We start from the raw sequence: 16,795 nt of genomic DNA on the forward strand, positions 1-16,795 counted from the left end.
GCATTTTTGCTGTGAAAATGACAATTGTCCCAAACATTTGTCAAAATTGTCCGATGTGTCCGCCATAATGTCGCAGTCACGATAAAAATCGCTGATCGCCGCCATTAGTAGTAAAAAAAAAAATATTAATAAAAATGCAATAAAACTATCCCCTATTTTGTAAACACTAAATTTTGCGCAAACCAATCGATAAACGCTTATTGCGATTATGTAGAGGAATACGTATCGGCCTAAACTGAGGAAAAAAATATTTTTTTATATATTTTTGGGGATATTTATTATAGCAAAAAGGAAAAAATATTGCATTTTTTTCAAAATTGTCGCTCTATTTTTGTTTATAGCGCAAAAAATAAAAAAAACGCAGAGGTGATCAAATACCACCAAAAGAAAGCTCTATTTATGGGGAAAAAAAGGACGCCAATTTTGTTTGGGAGCCACGTCGCACGACCGCGCATTTGTCAGTTAAAGCGACGCAGTGCCGAATCGAAAAAACTGGCCGGGTACTTTACCTGCATTTTGGTCCGGGCCTTAAGTGGTTAAACAGAGCAGAAAAAAGGCATGCACGTTAAAAAATAAATAAATAAATAAATAATAAAAAAAAAAAATGTTTTCTATGGAAAATGTAGCTTTTTTTTTTTACTGTGCATGGAGATCAGCTTCAAGAAATCAATTTCTGCACATACACAAAAGAAGAAAACCACTTGATTGGTGTGTAGCTATATTGAATGCAAAGCGGCCCTATGGGAACAATCTCGGAGAGAGGGGGGGGGAAGCAATTTCTTCTCCTCACCCCGCTCATGTTGCTTTGACCCCGGGACTAAAACTGCTGATTGCAGCCGCCAACATTGCAATCAACAAATGACTGCATTTATTGGGCAGAATTCAGCAAGAATTTACGCCGGCGTATCTATAGATACGCCGCGTAAATTCAAATCTGCGCCGGTGTATCTTCTTTCTGTATTCAGAAAGCAAGATACGCCGAAATTAGGCTAAGATCCGACTGGTGTAAGTCTGTTACGCCGTCGTATCTTAGGGTGCATATTTACGCTGGCCGCTAGGTGGCGCTTCCGTTCGGCGTAGAATATGCAAATGACCTAGATACGCCGATTCACAAATGTACGTGCGCCCGGCGGAATTTTTTTATGTCGTTTGCGTAAGGCTTTTTACGGCGTAACGTTGCTCCTGCTTCTATGAGGCGCACAATATTAAGTATGGACGTCGTTCCCGCTTTGATTTTTACATTTTTTACGTCGTTTGCGCAAGTCGTTCGCGAATAGGGCTGGACGTAATTTACGTTCACGTCGAAAGCAATGACGATTTGCCGACGTCATTTGGAGCATGCGCACTGGGATACGTCCACGGACGGCGCATGCGCCGTTCGTTAAAAACGTGGGGTCACTACTATTTTACATAGTACACGCCCCCAACTAGCCTATTTTGAATTAGGCGGGCTTACGCCGGCCCAGTTACACTGCGCCGCCGTAAATTTCAGCGCAAGTTCTATGTGAATACACAACTTGCTGCTCAAACTTACGGCGGCGTAGTGTATCTGAGATACGCTACGCCCGCCTAAAGATAGGCGATTCTCTCTGAATCGACCCCATAGTGTTTACAAAATAGGGGATAGTTTTATTGCATTTTTATTAATCATTTTTTTTTTACTACTAATGGCGGCGATCAGCGATTTTTTTCGTGACTGCGACATTATGGCGGACACTTCGGACGATTTTGACACATTTTTGGGACAATTGTCATTTTCACAGCAAAAAATGCAATTAAAAATGAACTGATTACTGTGAAAATGACAATTGCAGTTTGGGAGTTAACCACTAGGGGGCGCTGAAGGGGTTAAGTGTGACCTCATGTGTGTTTCTAACTGTAGGGGGGCGGGGCTGGACGTGTGACGTCATTGATCGTGTTTCCCTATATTAGGGAACACATGATCGATGACGGTGCCACAGTGAAGAACGGGGAAGGTGTGTTTACACACAGCTCTCCTCGTTCTTCAGCTCCGGGGACCGATCGGGGGACTCCAGCGGCGATCGTGTCCCGCGGTCACGGAGCTTCGTACACGGCTGGGCACTTAAAGAGGACTTACCTGTACGTGGATGTACCCAGCCGTGCCATTCTGCCGACGTATATGTGCAGGAGGCGGTCCTTAAGTGGTTAATGGTTCTGCACAGAGCAACCCTGATCCTAGTTCTCTCTGGTCCCCCACCAGCACTGCAGGTCCCTGCCCTTTGATTAGTGCACCCAATAGCAAGCTGCTTGCTATAGGGCCCCTGGTGCGTGCTCACTTCCAAGCCCCCGCTCTGTGTTTCCATGAGACACATAGTGCCTCGGCCCGCCCTGCATTTTGGCACTCTCCTCATTGGCTCACTGGTTGTGATTGACAGCAGAGGGAGCCGATGGCTCCCACTGCTGTGTCTCAGCCAATGAGGAGAGAGAGACCTGAGACAGCTGAGGCTCCTGTGCATGTTGCTGGGTTCAGAGGGGGCTCAGGTAGGTATTAGGGGGCTGTGGGGGAAGCTGCACACAGAAGATTTTTTTTACCTTCATGCATAGAATATATGAAGGTAAAAAACTTTCACCCGTAAGGCTGGGTTTACACTATTGCAAACTGGATGTGGGTTCCCGCATCCAATTTGCAGTGGCAGGAGATACCTGCGCGCCTAGTAACGGCGGCGCAGCGTATTGTATTTACGCTACGCTGACGCAACTTACAGGAGCAAGTGCAGTATTCACAAAGCACTTGCTCCGTAAGTTGCGGTGGCGTAGCGTAAATGGGGCCGGCGTAAGCCCGCGTAATTCAAATGTGGAAGGGGGGGGCGTGTTTTATGCTAATGTGTCATGACCTGACGTGATTGACCTGTTTTACGAACGGCGCATGCGCCGTCCGTGTACATATCCCAGTGTGCATTGCTCTCAAGTATGCCGCAACGACGTATTGGTTTCGACGTGAACGTAAATTACGTCCAGCCCTATTCGCGGACGACTTCAAATTTCGAAGCGGGAACAACGTCCATACTTAACATTGGCTGCGCCTCCTAATAGCAGGAGCAACGTTACGCCGAAAACTACTTACGCAAACGACGTAAAAAACTACCGCCGGGCGCACGTACGTTTGTGAATCGGCGTAACTTGCAAAATCTACGCCGAAAACGACGGGAGCGCCACCTAGCGGCCAGCGTGAGAATGCACCCTAAGATACGACGGCGTAAGAGACTTATGCCAGTGGGATCTTGGGCTAATGTCAGCGTATCTAGCTTTCTGAATACAGAAAGAAGATACGCCGGCGCAGATTTGAATTTACGCGGCGTATCTATAGGTACGCTGGCGTAAATTCTCTCTGAATCTACCCCAGGGGAGTAGAGAACTCCCTTGTCATTGCTACAGCAACCTAAGCCGGCAACAGTGAGCTACAACAGAAAGGGGACCGCACTTTTCACGGTAGATCATTGAGTGTTGATAGGCAGGTCTCCCCGGCAAGGCAAAGACCGAGCTGGGGAGAAGATTTGCTAATTGACCAGGGATATGTGAAGTGCCCACTGGCACTGGAGATGGAGATACAAACCCAGCTACCACCCACTCCTGATCTCTGCCTCCTGCATGATGGCTTCAGGTTGCCCAGAAGAATTACTAGCAGGCATGTACTGGCCATCGGGACTACCGGGAGTTTCCCAGTGGGCCGATGGCTCAGTGGGCTGGTCAGGTGCAGTCCTCTCTGACAGTGAGTGATCGCGATTTCGCTCCTGTCAGGCGGAGCAGCTGCCGTCACTTGCTGGAGAGAGGATTTTGTTTTCTGCTCCCTCCAGCCCGCAGGGGGAGATAGATAGCCGGTAGACTTTCCTTCCTCTCTCCCCTTATCACTTGTTTCTTATTACATGACTGGAGAGAGGAACGAGATGCTGCCTTTAGAACTGTGAGTACATGTGGGAGGGGGAGGAGAGGGGGGGCACTCTGATGTAAGGGGACTGCTGGAGATGGGGACACTCTGATGTACGGGGACTGCTGGTGATGGGGACACTCTGATGTAAGGGGGCTGCTGGTGATGGGGACACTCTGGTGTAAGGGGACTGCTGGAGATGGGGACACTCTGATGTACGGGGACTGCTGGTGATGGGGACACTCTGATGTAAGGGGGCTGCTGGAGATGGGGACACTCTGATGTAAGGGGACTGCTGATGGGGACACTGATGTAAGGGGGCTGCTGGTGATGGGGACACTCTGGTGTAAGGGGGCTGCTGGAGATGGGGACACTCTGATGTAAGGGGACTGCTGATGGGGACACTGATGTAAGGGGACTGCTGATGGGGGCACTCTGATGTAAGGGGACTGCTGATGGGGGCACTCTGATGTAAAGGGGCTGCTGGAGATGGGGACACTCTGGTGTAAGGGGGCTGCTGGAGATGGGGACACTCTGATGTAATGGGGCTGCTAAAGATGGGGACACTCTGATGTAAAGGGGCGGCTGGAGATGGGGACACTCTGATGTAAGGGGGCTGCTGGTGATGGGGACACGCTAATGTAAGGGGGCTGCTGATGGGGACACTCTGATGTAAGGGGGATGCTGGAGATGGGGACACTCTGGTGTAAGGAGGCTGCTGATGGGGACACTGATGTAAGGGGACTGCTGATGGGGGCACTCTGATGTAAGGGGGATGCTGGAGATGGGGACACTCTGGTGTAAGGAGGCTGCTGATGGGGACACTGATGTAAGGGGACTGCTGATGGGGGCACTCTGATGTAAGGGGGATGCTTGTGATGGGGACACTCTGATGTAAGGGGGCTGCTGGAGATGGGGACATGCTGATGTAAGGAGGCTGCTGATGGGGACACTCTGATGTAAAGTGGCTGCTGCAGATGGGGACACTCTGATGTAAGGGGGCTGCTGGAGATGGGGACATGCTGATGTAAGGGGGCTGCTGGTGATGGGGACACTCTGATGTAAGGGGGCTGCTGGAGATGGGGACATGCTGATGTAAGGGGGCTGCTGGTGATGGGGACATGCTGATGTAAGGGGGCTGCTGATAGGGACACTGTGATGTAAAGGGGCGGCTGGAGATGGGGACACTCTTATGTAAAGGGGCAGCTGGAGATGGGGACACTCTGATGTAAGGGGGCTGATGGGGACACTCTGATGTAAGGGGGCTGATGGGGACACTCTGATGTAATGGGGATGCTTGTGATGGGGACACTCTGATGTAAGGGGGATGCTGGAGATGGGGACACTCTGATGTAAGGGGGATGCTGGAGATGGGGACACTCTGATGTAAGGGGGATGCTGGAGATGGGGACACTCTGATGTAAGGGGGGAGCTGGAGATGGGGACACTCTGATGTAAGGGGGGAGCTGGAGATGGGGACACTCTGATGTAAGGGGATGCTGGATTTGGGGACACTCTGATTTGAGGGGGCTGCTGGAGATGGAGGGCACTTTCTTATGTAAGGGGGCTGCTGGAGATGGGGACACTCTGATGTAAGGGGGCTGCTGGTGATGGGGACACTCTGATGTAAGGGGACTGCTGATGGGGACACTCTGATGTAAGGAGGCTGCTGATGGGGGCACTGTGATGTAAGGGGGATGCTGATGGGGACACTCTGATGTAAGGGGGCTGCTGGTGATGGGGACACTCTGATGTAAGGAGGCTGCTGATGGGGACACTCTGATGTAAGGAGGCTGCTGATGGGGACACTGTGATGTAAGGGGGCTGCTGGTGATGGGGACACTCTAATGTAAGGGGGCTGCTGGTGATGGGGACACTCTGATGTAAGGGAGGAGCTGGAGATGGGGACACTCTGATGTAAGGGGGCTGCTGGTGATGGGGACACTCTGATGTAAGGGAGGAGCTGGAGATGGGGACACTCTGATGTAAGGGGGCTGCTGGTGATGGGGACACTCTGATGTAAGGGAGGAGCTGGTGATGGGGACACTCTGATGTAAGGGAGGAGCTGGAGATGGGGACACTCTGATGTAAGGAGGCTGCTGATGGGGACACTCTGATGTAATGGGGCGAAATAAGGCCACTATTCCTGAAGATTTGGACCACCGCAACAGTATAGAACAACATAAATCTTGGCTTTGTGACAAGTGAGCATGTCTCTATTAACTTGTATTTTTTTTTTTTTGTTATTGCCGGGAGATCGGCTTTAATCTATTCTCCATGTGTCAGAAAGAGACAAGTCACGTGTATGTGGAGGTTTCACAAGCACAGAACAAAGAATCTTTATAGAAAAATGTTGACAGAACGGAAGAATTGAGCGTACCATACGTGAGCGGCGGCGGTAGAACCGCGAGCAGGCTGTGCACTGTCAGCAAAATCCTCACGTTTTTTTTCCCCCCAGCAATTAGAGAACAATTTAGGATCTTTTATTACCCAAGAATAATCCCGCGTTCTTTCGCTCCTTTTTTATGTCTGAAATAAACAAGTCTGGCGCTCGTCGTGTTTCTGCTGTAAAAACATCCCTTTTTACTGGCTAAATTCAGAGGCCATTTTCACCCGGGGAAAGCAATTTTCTCAGAGCTGAAAATTCCCCCCGCTGATCTGTACGGAGAGGTGAAGTGTGGACGGCGCACAATAAAATATACGGCTGATGAAAAGCTTCCACAGCAGCAAAATAAACCATGTTTAATATATATAGCATTAACTCTTCATATGGCAAAAGGCCTTACAGTGAACCTATCTTGTCTGCAACTAACAGTTATTAGGATATTGTTCATTGGTGGTGGGGCTTTGCTTTGGTGAATGTAGGGCTTTGTTCAAGTCCTATTGGAAGATGGCTGTGGGGCTTGGCTCTGGTAGAGGTTGGACTTGGCTCCAACGGGCATGGCGTTTGGCTCCAGCCAAGGCAGGTCTTGATGACCGTGGTGGTGGGGCTTAATTTAAGTGGGGCTTGGCTCTGGTAGAGGTTGGACTTTGCTCCAACGGGCATGGCGTTTATGTTGGTGGGGCTTAGTTCTAGTGAGTTTGAACTTGGCTCCAGTAACGATTGGACTTGACTCTAGTGTGTGTGTAGGGATTAACTGTAGTGGGTGCATGGCCCCGAGCTGTGATTGGATTTAGTTCCATTGGGGTTGGACTTGGCTCCAACAGGTATGGAACGTTGCTTTGCCCGGGTTAGACAGGACTTGGTGCCGGTGCCGGTGGTGGTGGTGGTGCTTAGTTTCGAAGGGGTTGGACTTTGCTCCAGTAGAGGTTGGACTTGGCTCCAACAGGTATGGAACGTTGCTTTGCCCGGGTTGGACAGGACTTGGTGCCAGTGGTGGTGGTGGTGCTTAGTTTCGAAGGGGTTGGACTTTGCTCCAGTAGAGGTTGGACTTGGCTCCAACAGGTATGGAACTTTGCTTTGCCCGGGTTGGACAGGACTTGGTGCCAGTGGTGGTGGTGGTGCTTAGTTTCGAAGGGGTTGGACTTTGCTCCAGTAGAGGTTGGACTTGGCTCCAACAGGTATGGAACTTTTCTTTGCCCGGGTTGGACAGGACTTGGTGCCAGTGGTGGTGGTGCTTAGTTTCGAAGGGGTTGGACTTTGCTCCAGTAGAGGTTGGACTTGGCTCCAACAGGTATGGAACTTTGCTTTGCCCGGGTTGGACAGGACTTGGTGCCAGTGGTGGTGGTGGTGCTTAGTTTCGAAGGGGTTGGACTTTGCTCCAGTAGAAGTTGGACTTGGCTCCAACAGGTATGGAACTTTGCTTTGCCTGGGTTGGACAGGACTTGGTGCCAGTGGTGGTGGTGCTTAGTTTCGAAGGGGTTGGACTTTGCTCCAGTAGAAGTTGGACTTGGCTCCAACAGGTATGGAACTTTGTTTTGCCCGGGTTGGACAGGACTTGGTGCCAGTGGTGGTGGTGCTTAGTTTCGAAGGGGTTGGACTTTGCTCCAGTCGAGGTTGGACTTGGCTCCAACAGGTATGGAACTTTGTTTTGCCCGGGTTGAACAGGACTTGGTGCCAGTGGTGGTGGTGGTGCTTAGTTTTGAAGGGGTTGGACTTTGCTCCAGTAGAGGTTGGACTTGGCTCCAACAGTTATAGGGCTTTTCCCAGGTGGAGCAGAGCTTAGTGACAGAGGTTGTGGTCCAGTGGGATTGGACTTTTCTCCAACAAAGCCCTAAACCTGTTGGAGCCAAGTCCAACCTCTAGTGCAGCAAAGTCCAACCCCTTTGAAACTAAGCCCCACCACCACTGACAACAAAAAAACCTGGGGAATGCCCAGGGAAAAGCAAGCCTCCTTACCGACCAGCCTGCAGAACAACCAATTAACCTGTCTAACAGTATGCGTTAAAAACAGGGGTTTGGTCCGCACGCATTTGCAAACGCATGCGTGAGCCACAGAGCCGCGCCAAGGCACCCTGTAATCTGTGGTCCTAACGCTAAACAATGAGCGTCCCCACTGTGGAGGCACATGCATTCTAATGGATAGATAGGGGTAGGTGGACTGAAGGGGAGCCACCCCTCCTTAAGGGTACAGGAGCACACCAAACACCCAGCATATAGCACAGTGGTTGCAAAGGTGTTGGTGCACTGCTGGACCAATATAAGCACCACAGGTGAAACATAAACGTGTCCAGTGACAACAAGCCCTGCCCCACCCGGGCAAAGCACTATGCCTGTTGGAACCAAGTCTAGTGAAGCATAGTCCAACCATTTTCGGAACTAAGCCCCACATGTTAGAGGTTGTGGTCCAGTGGGGTTGGACTATGCTTCACTAGAGGTTAGACTTGGTTCCAACAGGCATAGGGCTTTGCCTGGGTGGGGCAGCAGGGCTCAAGTCCTGTGGGAACGGAGTTCCTGCACTTTTTTCACAGCAGGAACTCAGTTCCCTTTGCAGGACTAGAGCAGCCGAGCCGCCTGAGCCAATCCTTCACTAAGCGGCGATGCCCAGGTCGAGTCACTGTCAGGGGCAGGCGAACCTTAGTAATCCTTTATGTTACTGGCCGCCTCCTGTATATGGATTCATCGGGTAGTGTGCGGGTATTCCGTCACTTCCTCCATGCCGCAATGTCTCCTGGGAGCTTTTATCATTGTTCCCAGGAGAAATTGCGGAGGTCTGCCGCGAGTTATCGCGGGATTTAGAAAGAACTTGCTTCTTTTTTTCGAAAAAATAAATAAAAAACATGCGGTTTAGTAATTATGCATATGAGCGTATAATTTTTTTATTTTTTTGGTGGGCGTTCCCACACTTTTTTCCCCAGGGCTTGACCCCTGTGGGGCAGGACTTGACCCCTGTGGGGCAGGGCTTAGTGTCAGTGGTGGTGGGGTTTAGTTTTTTAAAGGGGTTGGACTTGGCTCCAACAAGTATAGGGCTTTGCCCATGTACGTCAGGGCTTGCTGCCAGAAAGCCTCTTGAGGGGGTGAGCAGGAGGGTCAGGACGCTCTCTACTTTGCAGATAGAGAAAGGAGCTGTGTGTTAGTGAGCGTCCTGACACTCCTGCTCGCCCCCTCAATTGGCTTTCTCCACACCAGGGAGAAAGCCTTGCATTACTGTGTGGAGTTACAGACAGAAGAACAGGAAGTGAGTAATTCTCAGAAGAAATAAGGACATTTAAAAGCAAAATGGAAGGATGAGGTAAGTGAAGGAGGACTGCACTAAGGTAAAGGAAGATATTTAGGGGAAAAAATGTTTTCCTTTACAACCCCTTTAAATTGGCCCACCCTTTGCAGCTATAACGGCTTCCACTGGACGAGAAGCCAGGCCTTCTCATCCAACATCAGTGCCTGACTTCACAAATGCTCTTACGGAAGAATGGTCAAACATTCCCATAGACACACTCCTAAACCTTGTGGACGGCCTTCCCAGAAGAGTTGAAGCTGTTATAGCTGCAAAGGGCGGGGCCAACTCAATATTGAACCCTACAGACTAAGACTGGGATGTCATTAAAGTTCATGTGTGTGTGTAAAGGCGGGTGTCCCAATACTTTTGGTAATATAGTGTAGATTATTATTTTTCATAGGCTGCACCTTGTTGGTAATTCTTGTTTTTGTATATATGCAAAAATGGATAGTTGCCATTTGATCAATGAATGCACGATTTCCCTACTGATGTCATGTATTGGTGGATATTGTAGTGATTGCTAATTCACATATACTGTATACACCTTTTTATACATTTAGCATATTGTGCGGCACTGTTTTTTTTTTTTTTATATATTGTTTTTGATATACAGGTGTAAGTGTAAGCACTTTTTTTAGTGTCGGCAGCAATACCATATATACGCTTTTTACACTATTATACTGTATATTTAAGCTGCAGTATTTCGATTTATAATGTTCTCTGTAATGTTTTTTTTTCCTCTTTGCCCTTGTCCCCCACAGTTGGGTTTCCCTTCACTGATAAATGTTAGTGGAAAATAAATTGGGAAGAATTTATATTATTATTATTTATATTATTATTATTTATTAATTATTTATTATTATTTATATTATTATTATTATTATTATTATTATTATTATTATTATTATTATATTATTATTTTTTATTATTATTATTATTATTATTATTATTATTATTATTATATTATTATTTTTTATTATTATTATTATTATTATTATTATTATTATTATTATTATTATATTATTTATTATTGCACTTGGCATGCAATAAAAGGATCTAAGCAATAAGCATTAAAGCAAGCTAAGGATCTAACCCCTCCTCAAAAACAGTCCTTAGTCTTTTGTACAAGCAGAACCCTCGGTACATTTGGAATAGTATAAGTCAGGGTTTGACAAATTTGCTTGGAATCTAGGAGCCAGCTAAAAAAGTTAGGAGCCAGAAAACGCGCCCCGTCCCGCCGAGTTCACGCGCAGAAGCGAACACATACGTGAGCAGCGCCCGCATATGTAAACGGTATTCAAACCGCACATGTGAGGTATCGCCATGATCGGTAGAGCGAGAGCAATAATTCTAGCCCTAGTCCTCCTCTGTAACTCAAAACATGCAACCTGTAGAATTTTTTAAACGTCGCCTATGGAGATTTTAAAGGGTAAAAGTTTGTCGGCATTCCAGGAGCGGGCGCAATTGGGTATCATGTTGGGTGTCAATTTACTCGGTGTAACCATATCTTTCACAATATAAAAAAAATTGGGATAACTTTACTGTTGTCTTATTTTTTTATAAAAAAAGTGTATTTTTTTCCCGAAAAAGTGTGCTTATAAGACCGCTGCGCAAATACGGTGTGACAAAAAGAATTGCAACGACCGCCATTTTATTCTCTAGGGTGTTAGAATAAAAAAATATACATAATGTCTGGGGGTTCTAATTATAGGGAAAGGAGATGGCAGTGAAAATAGTGTAAAAACACACACATTAGAACTGCTGTTTTAGTTGTAATGCCAACGGCCACCACCAAATGGCGCCAGGTCACAGAAAGCAGCTTGGGCCTCCACTAGTCTGCAAAGCCGCGGCCTGAATTACCAGCCGTCGCGGGCCCGCCACGATCGCGTGGAGGTGGGGGCGCATGGAGACACAGGATCCTGTGCCTCCATGCGCCCCCGCCGCGGACGGTAATTGAGGCCGCGGCTCGCCAGGTCGCAATTGCGACAAAAAAAAGGTGACCTGGCGCCCGCCGGTAATTGAGGCCGCGGCTTTGCCTTCTAGGCTGCAAAGCCGCGGCCTCAATTACCGGCGGGCGCCAGGTCACAATTTCTTGTCGCAATTGCGACCTGGCGCCCGGATTTTGTCGAGGCCTGGTATAAGCCACATTAATTACAAAATCTACATTGCACCCTTAATAGAAAAAAATAATTCACAGCTGCTGCCTTAAAAAATAATAAAAAAATTGGATCAAAACTATACAAAAAGAAAGTAAAAATCAACAGCTATGATGTAACGTGCAATTCTTCGAAGAAGGAGTTCACAACAATTCTTCATCATATATAAAAAAAAATGTTGATATTCGAATATAATAATTGTTGATATAATACTTATAATGTATAGTGTTTTGTATATTATCATACATTATATATCAACTAACAGAAAAAAAAGGCCAATAATACAGCTATAGTTTCTCCCCATTCACACCTGAGACCTTGTAACACTAAGGAGTCACGTGACACCAGGGAGGGAAAATGGCTAATTGGGCCCAATTTGGACATTTTCACTTAGGGGTGTACTCACTTTTGTTGCCAGCGGTTTAGACATTAAAGCGGAGGTTCACCCAAATAACATCTATATCAGACCAACTTCTTTTTACTTCTAACATGTACAGTCCCTATATATTTTTTATTTTTAGGCTGTACATACCGTATAATCTATATTTGCAATCTGGCTTCCGGGTTCTTCTCCCTGCGGGAGTAGGCGTTTCTATGCTGAGGAGGAATGTCATCTGGGACGTCCTTTCAAAAAAAGTTCCGCCCGGTGGATAAGGCCCCGCCCCCCCATCTTGCGTAGGCGCGTCACGTGTCACGGCGTTTCCGAAAGAAGCCGAACATGAAGAAGCTCTATACGGCGCCTGCGCAGTCAGCTCTACACGGCGCCGTATAGAGCCAACTCACAGCTCTGCATGTTCGGCTTCTTTCGGAAAAGCCGTGACTCGTGACGCGCCTACGCAAGATGGGGGGGCGGGGCCTTATCCGTCAGGGGGGAACTTTTTCTGAAAGGACGTCAATCATCTGGGCGACCTCCCAGAGGACATTCCTCAGCATAGAAACGCCTACTCCCGCGGGGAGAACTACCCGGAAGCCAGATTGCAAATATAGATTATACGGTATGTACAGCGTAAAAAAAAAAATATATAGGGACTGTACATGTTAGAAGTATAAAGAAGTTGGTCTGATATATAAATGTTATTTGGGTGAACCTCCGCTTTAATGGCTGTGTGTTGAACTTCCAGTGACCAGTATGAGAGAGTGAGAGCGATAACACCAAATTTTTAACACACCTGCTTTCCATTCACACCTGAGACCTTGTAACACTAACGAGTCACATGACACTGGGGAGGGAAAATGGCTTATTGAACCCAATTTGGACATTTTCACTTAGGGGTGTACTCACTTTTGTTGCCAGCGGTTTAGACATTATTGGCTGTGTTGTTATTTTGAGTGTTTACGAGGCTCTCTGGCGCCCCCCACCTCTGGCCACATGCAGTATTGCATGCCATTGAAGTCAATGCAGAACACATTATTTTCGTTTCCATTGACTTCTATGGGGAAACTCGCTTTGATATGCAAGTGCTTTGGATTACGAGCATTCTCCTGGAACGGATTATACTCGTAATCTGAGGTTCCACTGTATATACGGTACATATTGCAACTGCTAGGGTCAAGGTAGCGCAAAGTCCACAGGTGAGCCTTGCGATCAGTGCCATGAACGTGATGGGACAAGTCTGACCTCTTTTCTATATATTATAAGCCTTATGTTGGGCAACACGACGAGAGGGGCGCTGATATCCTGTATCTCTCTAACACTGCTGTTTGTCTTTTGCCTTTTGCAGCAGATCAACCAAGACTTGAACATCCAGCTGCTGAAAGATGGCTACCGATTAGATGAGATCCCAGACGACGAAGACCTGGATCTTATACCCCCGAAATCTGTCAACCCCACCTGCATGTGTTGCCAAGCCACCTCGTCTACTGCCTGCCATATCCAGTAATGTGCGAGGGGGGGTCACAATCTGTGCATTCCACGATAACTGTAAATCTTTAACAGCCATTGCTTCCTCCTATGGTAGGACACGCACCGATTTGTGTTCATGGAGCCAGGAGAAACCAAAAAAAAAAAAATATCCATTCTCTTATATTATCTGCCAACCCATGTGACCTGCTACTTGGTGTGTGGACTGATGCGGTGAACGGAGGTGGCTCTTTAATTTGGCAAATTAGGCGGTCGCCTAAGGCCTGGCGCTCACAGGGGGCTCGCGGCCGCCTAATTTGCCTCTGCTCAATCACTGTGTGATAGATCCGTGCAACTTTCTGCAGCCATTTTTATTTGCTTGAATTTTTTTTGGGGTATGGTGGGGCCCCCGTGTTAAGGTTTTGCTTAAGGCCTCTCAAAGCCTAGAGTCGCCTCCCTTGTAGACCAGAGCAGTCAGTGATAGTGTGAGCTTCCCATCACCCTGTAGACATTGGGAGGATAGCAGGGGGGGAAGTCGTGTAGACCAGTGGTCATCAACCCTGTCCTCAGGGCCCACTAACAGGCCAGGTTTTATGTATTACCTTGGGGAGAAGAAGACTAGAATACTACAATCACTGAGAAGCAAATGATATCACCTGTGATGTATTTCAGTTATCTTGCAAACCTGGCCTGTTAGTGGGCCCTGAGGACAGTGTTGATGACCACTGGTGTAGACCAAACAAGGTGGTGAGAACCCAGCCAGACATCCTATATTAAAATATTTTTTCGCTTCAATTCAATTTAAAGGATACATCCGAGCAGCGAGCATCTCCTGATTACAAGTGTCAGACCACCCTGCTCCTTGATGGTAGACGTTTTGGCCCGTGGTGTAGATGAGAAGGCCATGCGTTGCCACACTGGATTTCTGTAGAGACGTACGTCGGTGTAGTATCACCTAAACGCACATGGAGCTCCATAGAGTAACCCGTATATAGCAATGCCATGTTGGGTGTGTAGAGGTGAAATCAAAATTGTTTCTTGTTCAACTTTGTTATGTTTAGAGTAATCGCACTACCTAACTCGTTTTTTTTTTTTTTAGTGGGGGGTAGTCATAGTTTTTGACCCCCTCAAACAGAGGGGAGGTACTTTGAGTGAAGTTTTGAGATCCAAGATGAGCCCCATCCATTAACAAATGTGCAATCAAGTTTTCTCAAGCCTTCTTTGTTTGCCGAAATAGATCTACCATGTTTGGTATGGTAGACGACCTAAACCCGAAAACGCAATAGATGAGCCATGAGCAGCATGTTCTGTTCCCATGATGTTCCATGTTGATCCTACAGTGCGCACAGGGTGTGCCCAGGCACACCCTAATCACCCCATGCGCATTAGTATTTTTTGCTCTGTGTAGCAACAGGAACATGGAGAGAAGTGTCTATGCTCTTCTCTTTCACTGTCCCGGCAGGGAGATCAATGTTCCGGGGTCATATATACCGTGTTTCCCCGAAAGCAAGGACTACCGTTAAATTTCTCTTATCGTCCATGGACGGACACAGCCTTCTCAAGTCCTCTCCTGTGAACAGGAACATAACCCACTTGTCAAGATTTGAGAAGGCCATGTCCATCCATGGACGACAGAGAAAAGGATTTTACGGTGAGTACAAAAAATCCCTATTTTTTCTTTTCGTCCATGGACGGACACAGCCTTCTCAAGTCTTGACAAGTGGGTTATGTTCCTGTTCACAGGGGAGGACTCCTGTGAACAGGAACATAACCCATTTGTCAAGACTTGAGAAGGCTGTTGCCGTCCATGGACGATGGAGAAAAGGATTTTACGGTGGGTACAAAAAATCCTATTTTCTCTTATCGTCCATGGATGGCAACAGCCTTCTCAAGTCTTGACAAGTGGGTTATGTTCCTGTTCACAGGATTCCTCTCCTGTGAACACGAACATAACCCACTTGTCAAGACTTGAGAAGGCTGTGTCCGTCCATGGACGACAGAGAAAAAGGATTGTACGATAAGTACAAAAAATCCTATTTTTCCAAGAGGGCTGCAATATAAGCCCTACCCCGAAAATAAGCCCTAGTTTAAAATGCTGGTAAAATCCTATAATCCCCACTCTATTATGCCCCGTACACACGACCGGTTTATGCTCTACTCTTTCACTGTCCCGGCAGGGAGATCAATGTACCGGGGTCATATATACCGTGTTTCCCCGAAAGCAAGACCTACCGTTATTTCTCTTATCGTCCATGGACGGACACAGCCTTCTCGAGTCCTTTCCTGTTCACAGGAGAGGACTCCTATGAACAGGAACATAACCCACTTGTCAAGACTTGAGAAGGCCGTGTCCATCCATGGACGACAGAGAAAAGGATTTTACGGCGAGTACAAAAAATCACTATTTTCTCTTATCGTCCATGGACGGCAACGGCCTTCTCAAGTCTTGACAAGTGGGTTATGTTCCTGTTCACAGGATTCCTCTCCTGTGAACAGGAACATAACCCACTTGTCAAGACTTGAGAAGGCTGTGTCTGTCCATGGACGACAGAGAAGAGGATTTTACGGTGAGTACAAAAAATCCTATTTTTCCAAGAGGGCTGCAATATAAGCCCTACCCCGAAAATAAGCCCTAGTTTAAAATGCTGGTAAAATACTATAATCCCCACTCTATTATGCCCCGTACACACGACCGGTTTATGCTCTTCTCTTTCACTGTCCCGGCAGGGAGATCAATGTACCGGGGTCATATATACCGTGTTTCCCCGAAAGCAAGACCTACTGTTATTTCTCTTATCGTCCATGGACGGCAACAGCCTTCTCAAGTCTTGACAAGTGGGTTATGTTCCTGTTCACAGGATTCCTCTCCTGTGAACAGGAACATAACCCACTTGTCAAGACTTGAGAAGGCCTTGTCCATCCATGGACGACGGAGAAAAGGATTAGTACAAAAAAATCCTATTTTTCCAAGAGGGCTGCAATATAAGCCCTACCCCGAAAATAAGCCCTAGTTTAAAATGCTGGTAAAATCCTATAATCTCCATTCTATTATGCCCCGTACACACGACCGGTTTTCCCGTCGGGGGAAAAAAAACCTTTGGTCTTTCCGACGGAATTCCTCTCAAGCCTGCCATGGTGACACAAAAGTCCGATGAACTTTTGACTGGAAAGAACGCGGTGACGTAAAAGGCTACGACGAGCCGACAAAATGAAGTTCTATGCTTCCACGCATACGTCAAATTGTTTCCTGCTCTCA

General features: G+C 47.4%; 1 protein-coding gene across 2 annotated transcripts in view; it reads left to right on the top strand.

The window, feature by feature from the left end:
- The window catches only part of FAM219A (family with sequence similarity 219 member A), a 165,733-nt gene extending 152,024 nt beyond the window's left edge, over positions 1-13,709 (top strand). Inside the window, exon 6 of one of the 2 annotated variants that reach the window (XM_040335646.1) lies at positions 13,424-13,709. In XM_040335646.1, coding sequence (XP_040191580.1) covers positions 13,424-13,579 — 156 coding nt within the window. In that variant the 3' untranslated portion in view covers positions 13,580-13,709. Of the gene's footprint in view, positions 1-13,420 lie in introns of both variants that reach the window. The other variant, XM_040335645.1, reaches the window with a different exon arrangement.
- The last annotated feature ends 3,086 nt before the right edge of the window (positions 13,710-16,795 follow it).

This window comes from Rana temporaria, chromosome 1 (assembly GCF_905171775.1).
Source record: "Rana temporaria chromosome 1, aRanTem1.1, whole genome shotgun sequence".
In the NCBI taxonomy this organism is placed as follows: Eukaryota; Metazoa; Chordata; class Amphibia; order Anura; family Ranidae; genus Rana; species Rana temporaria.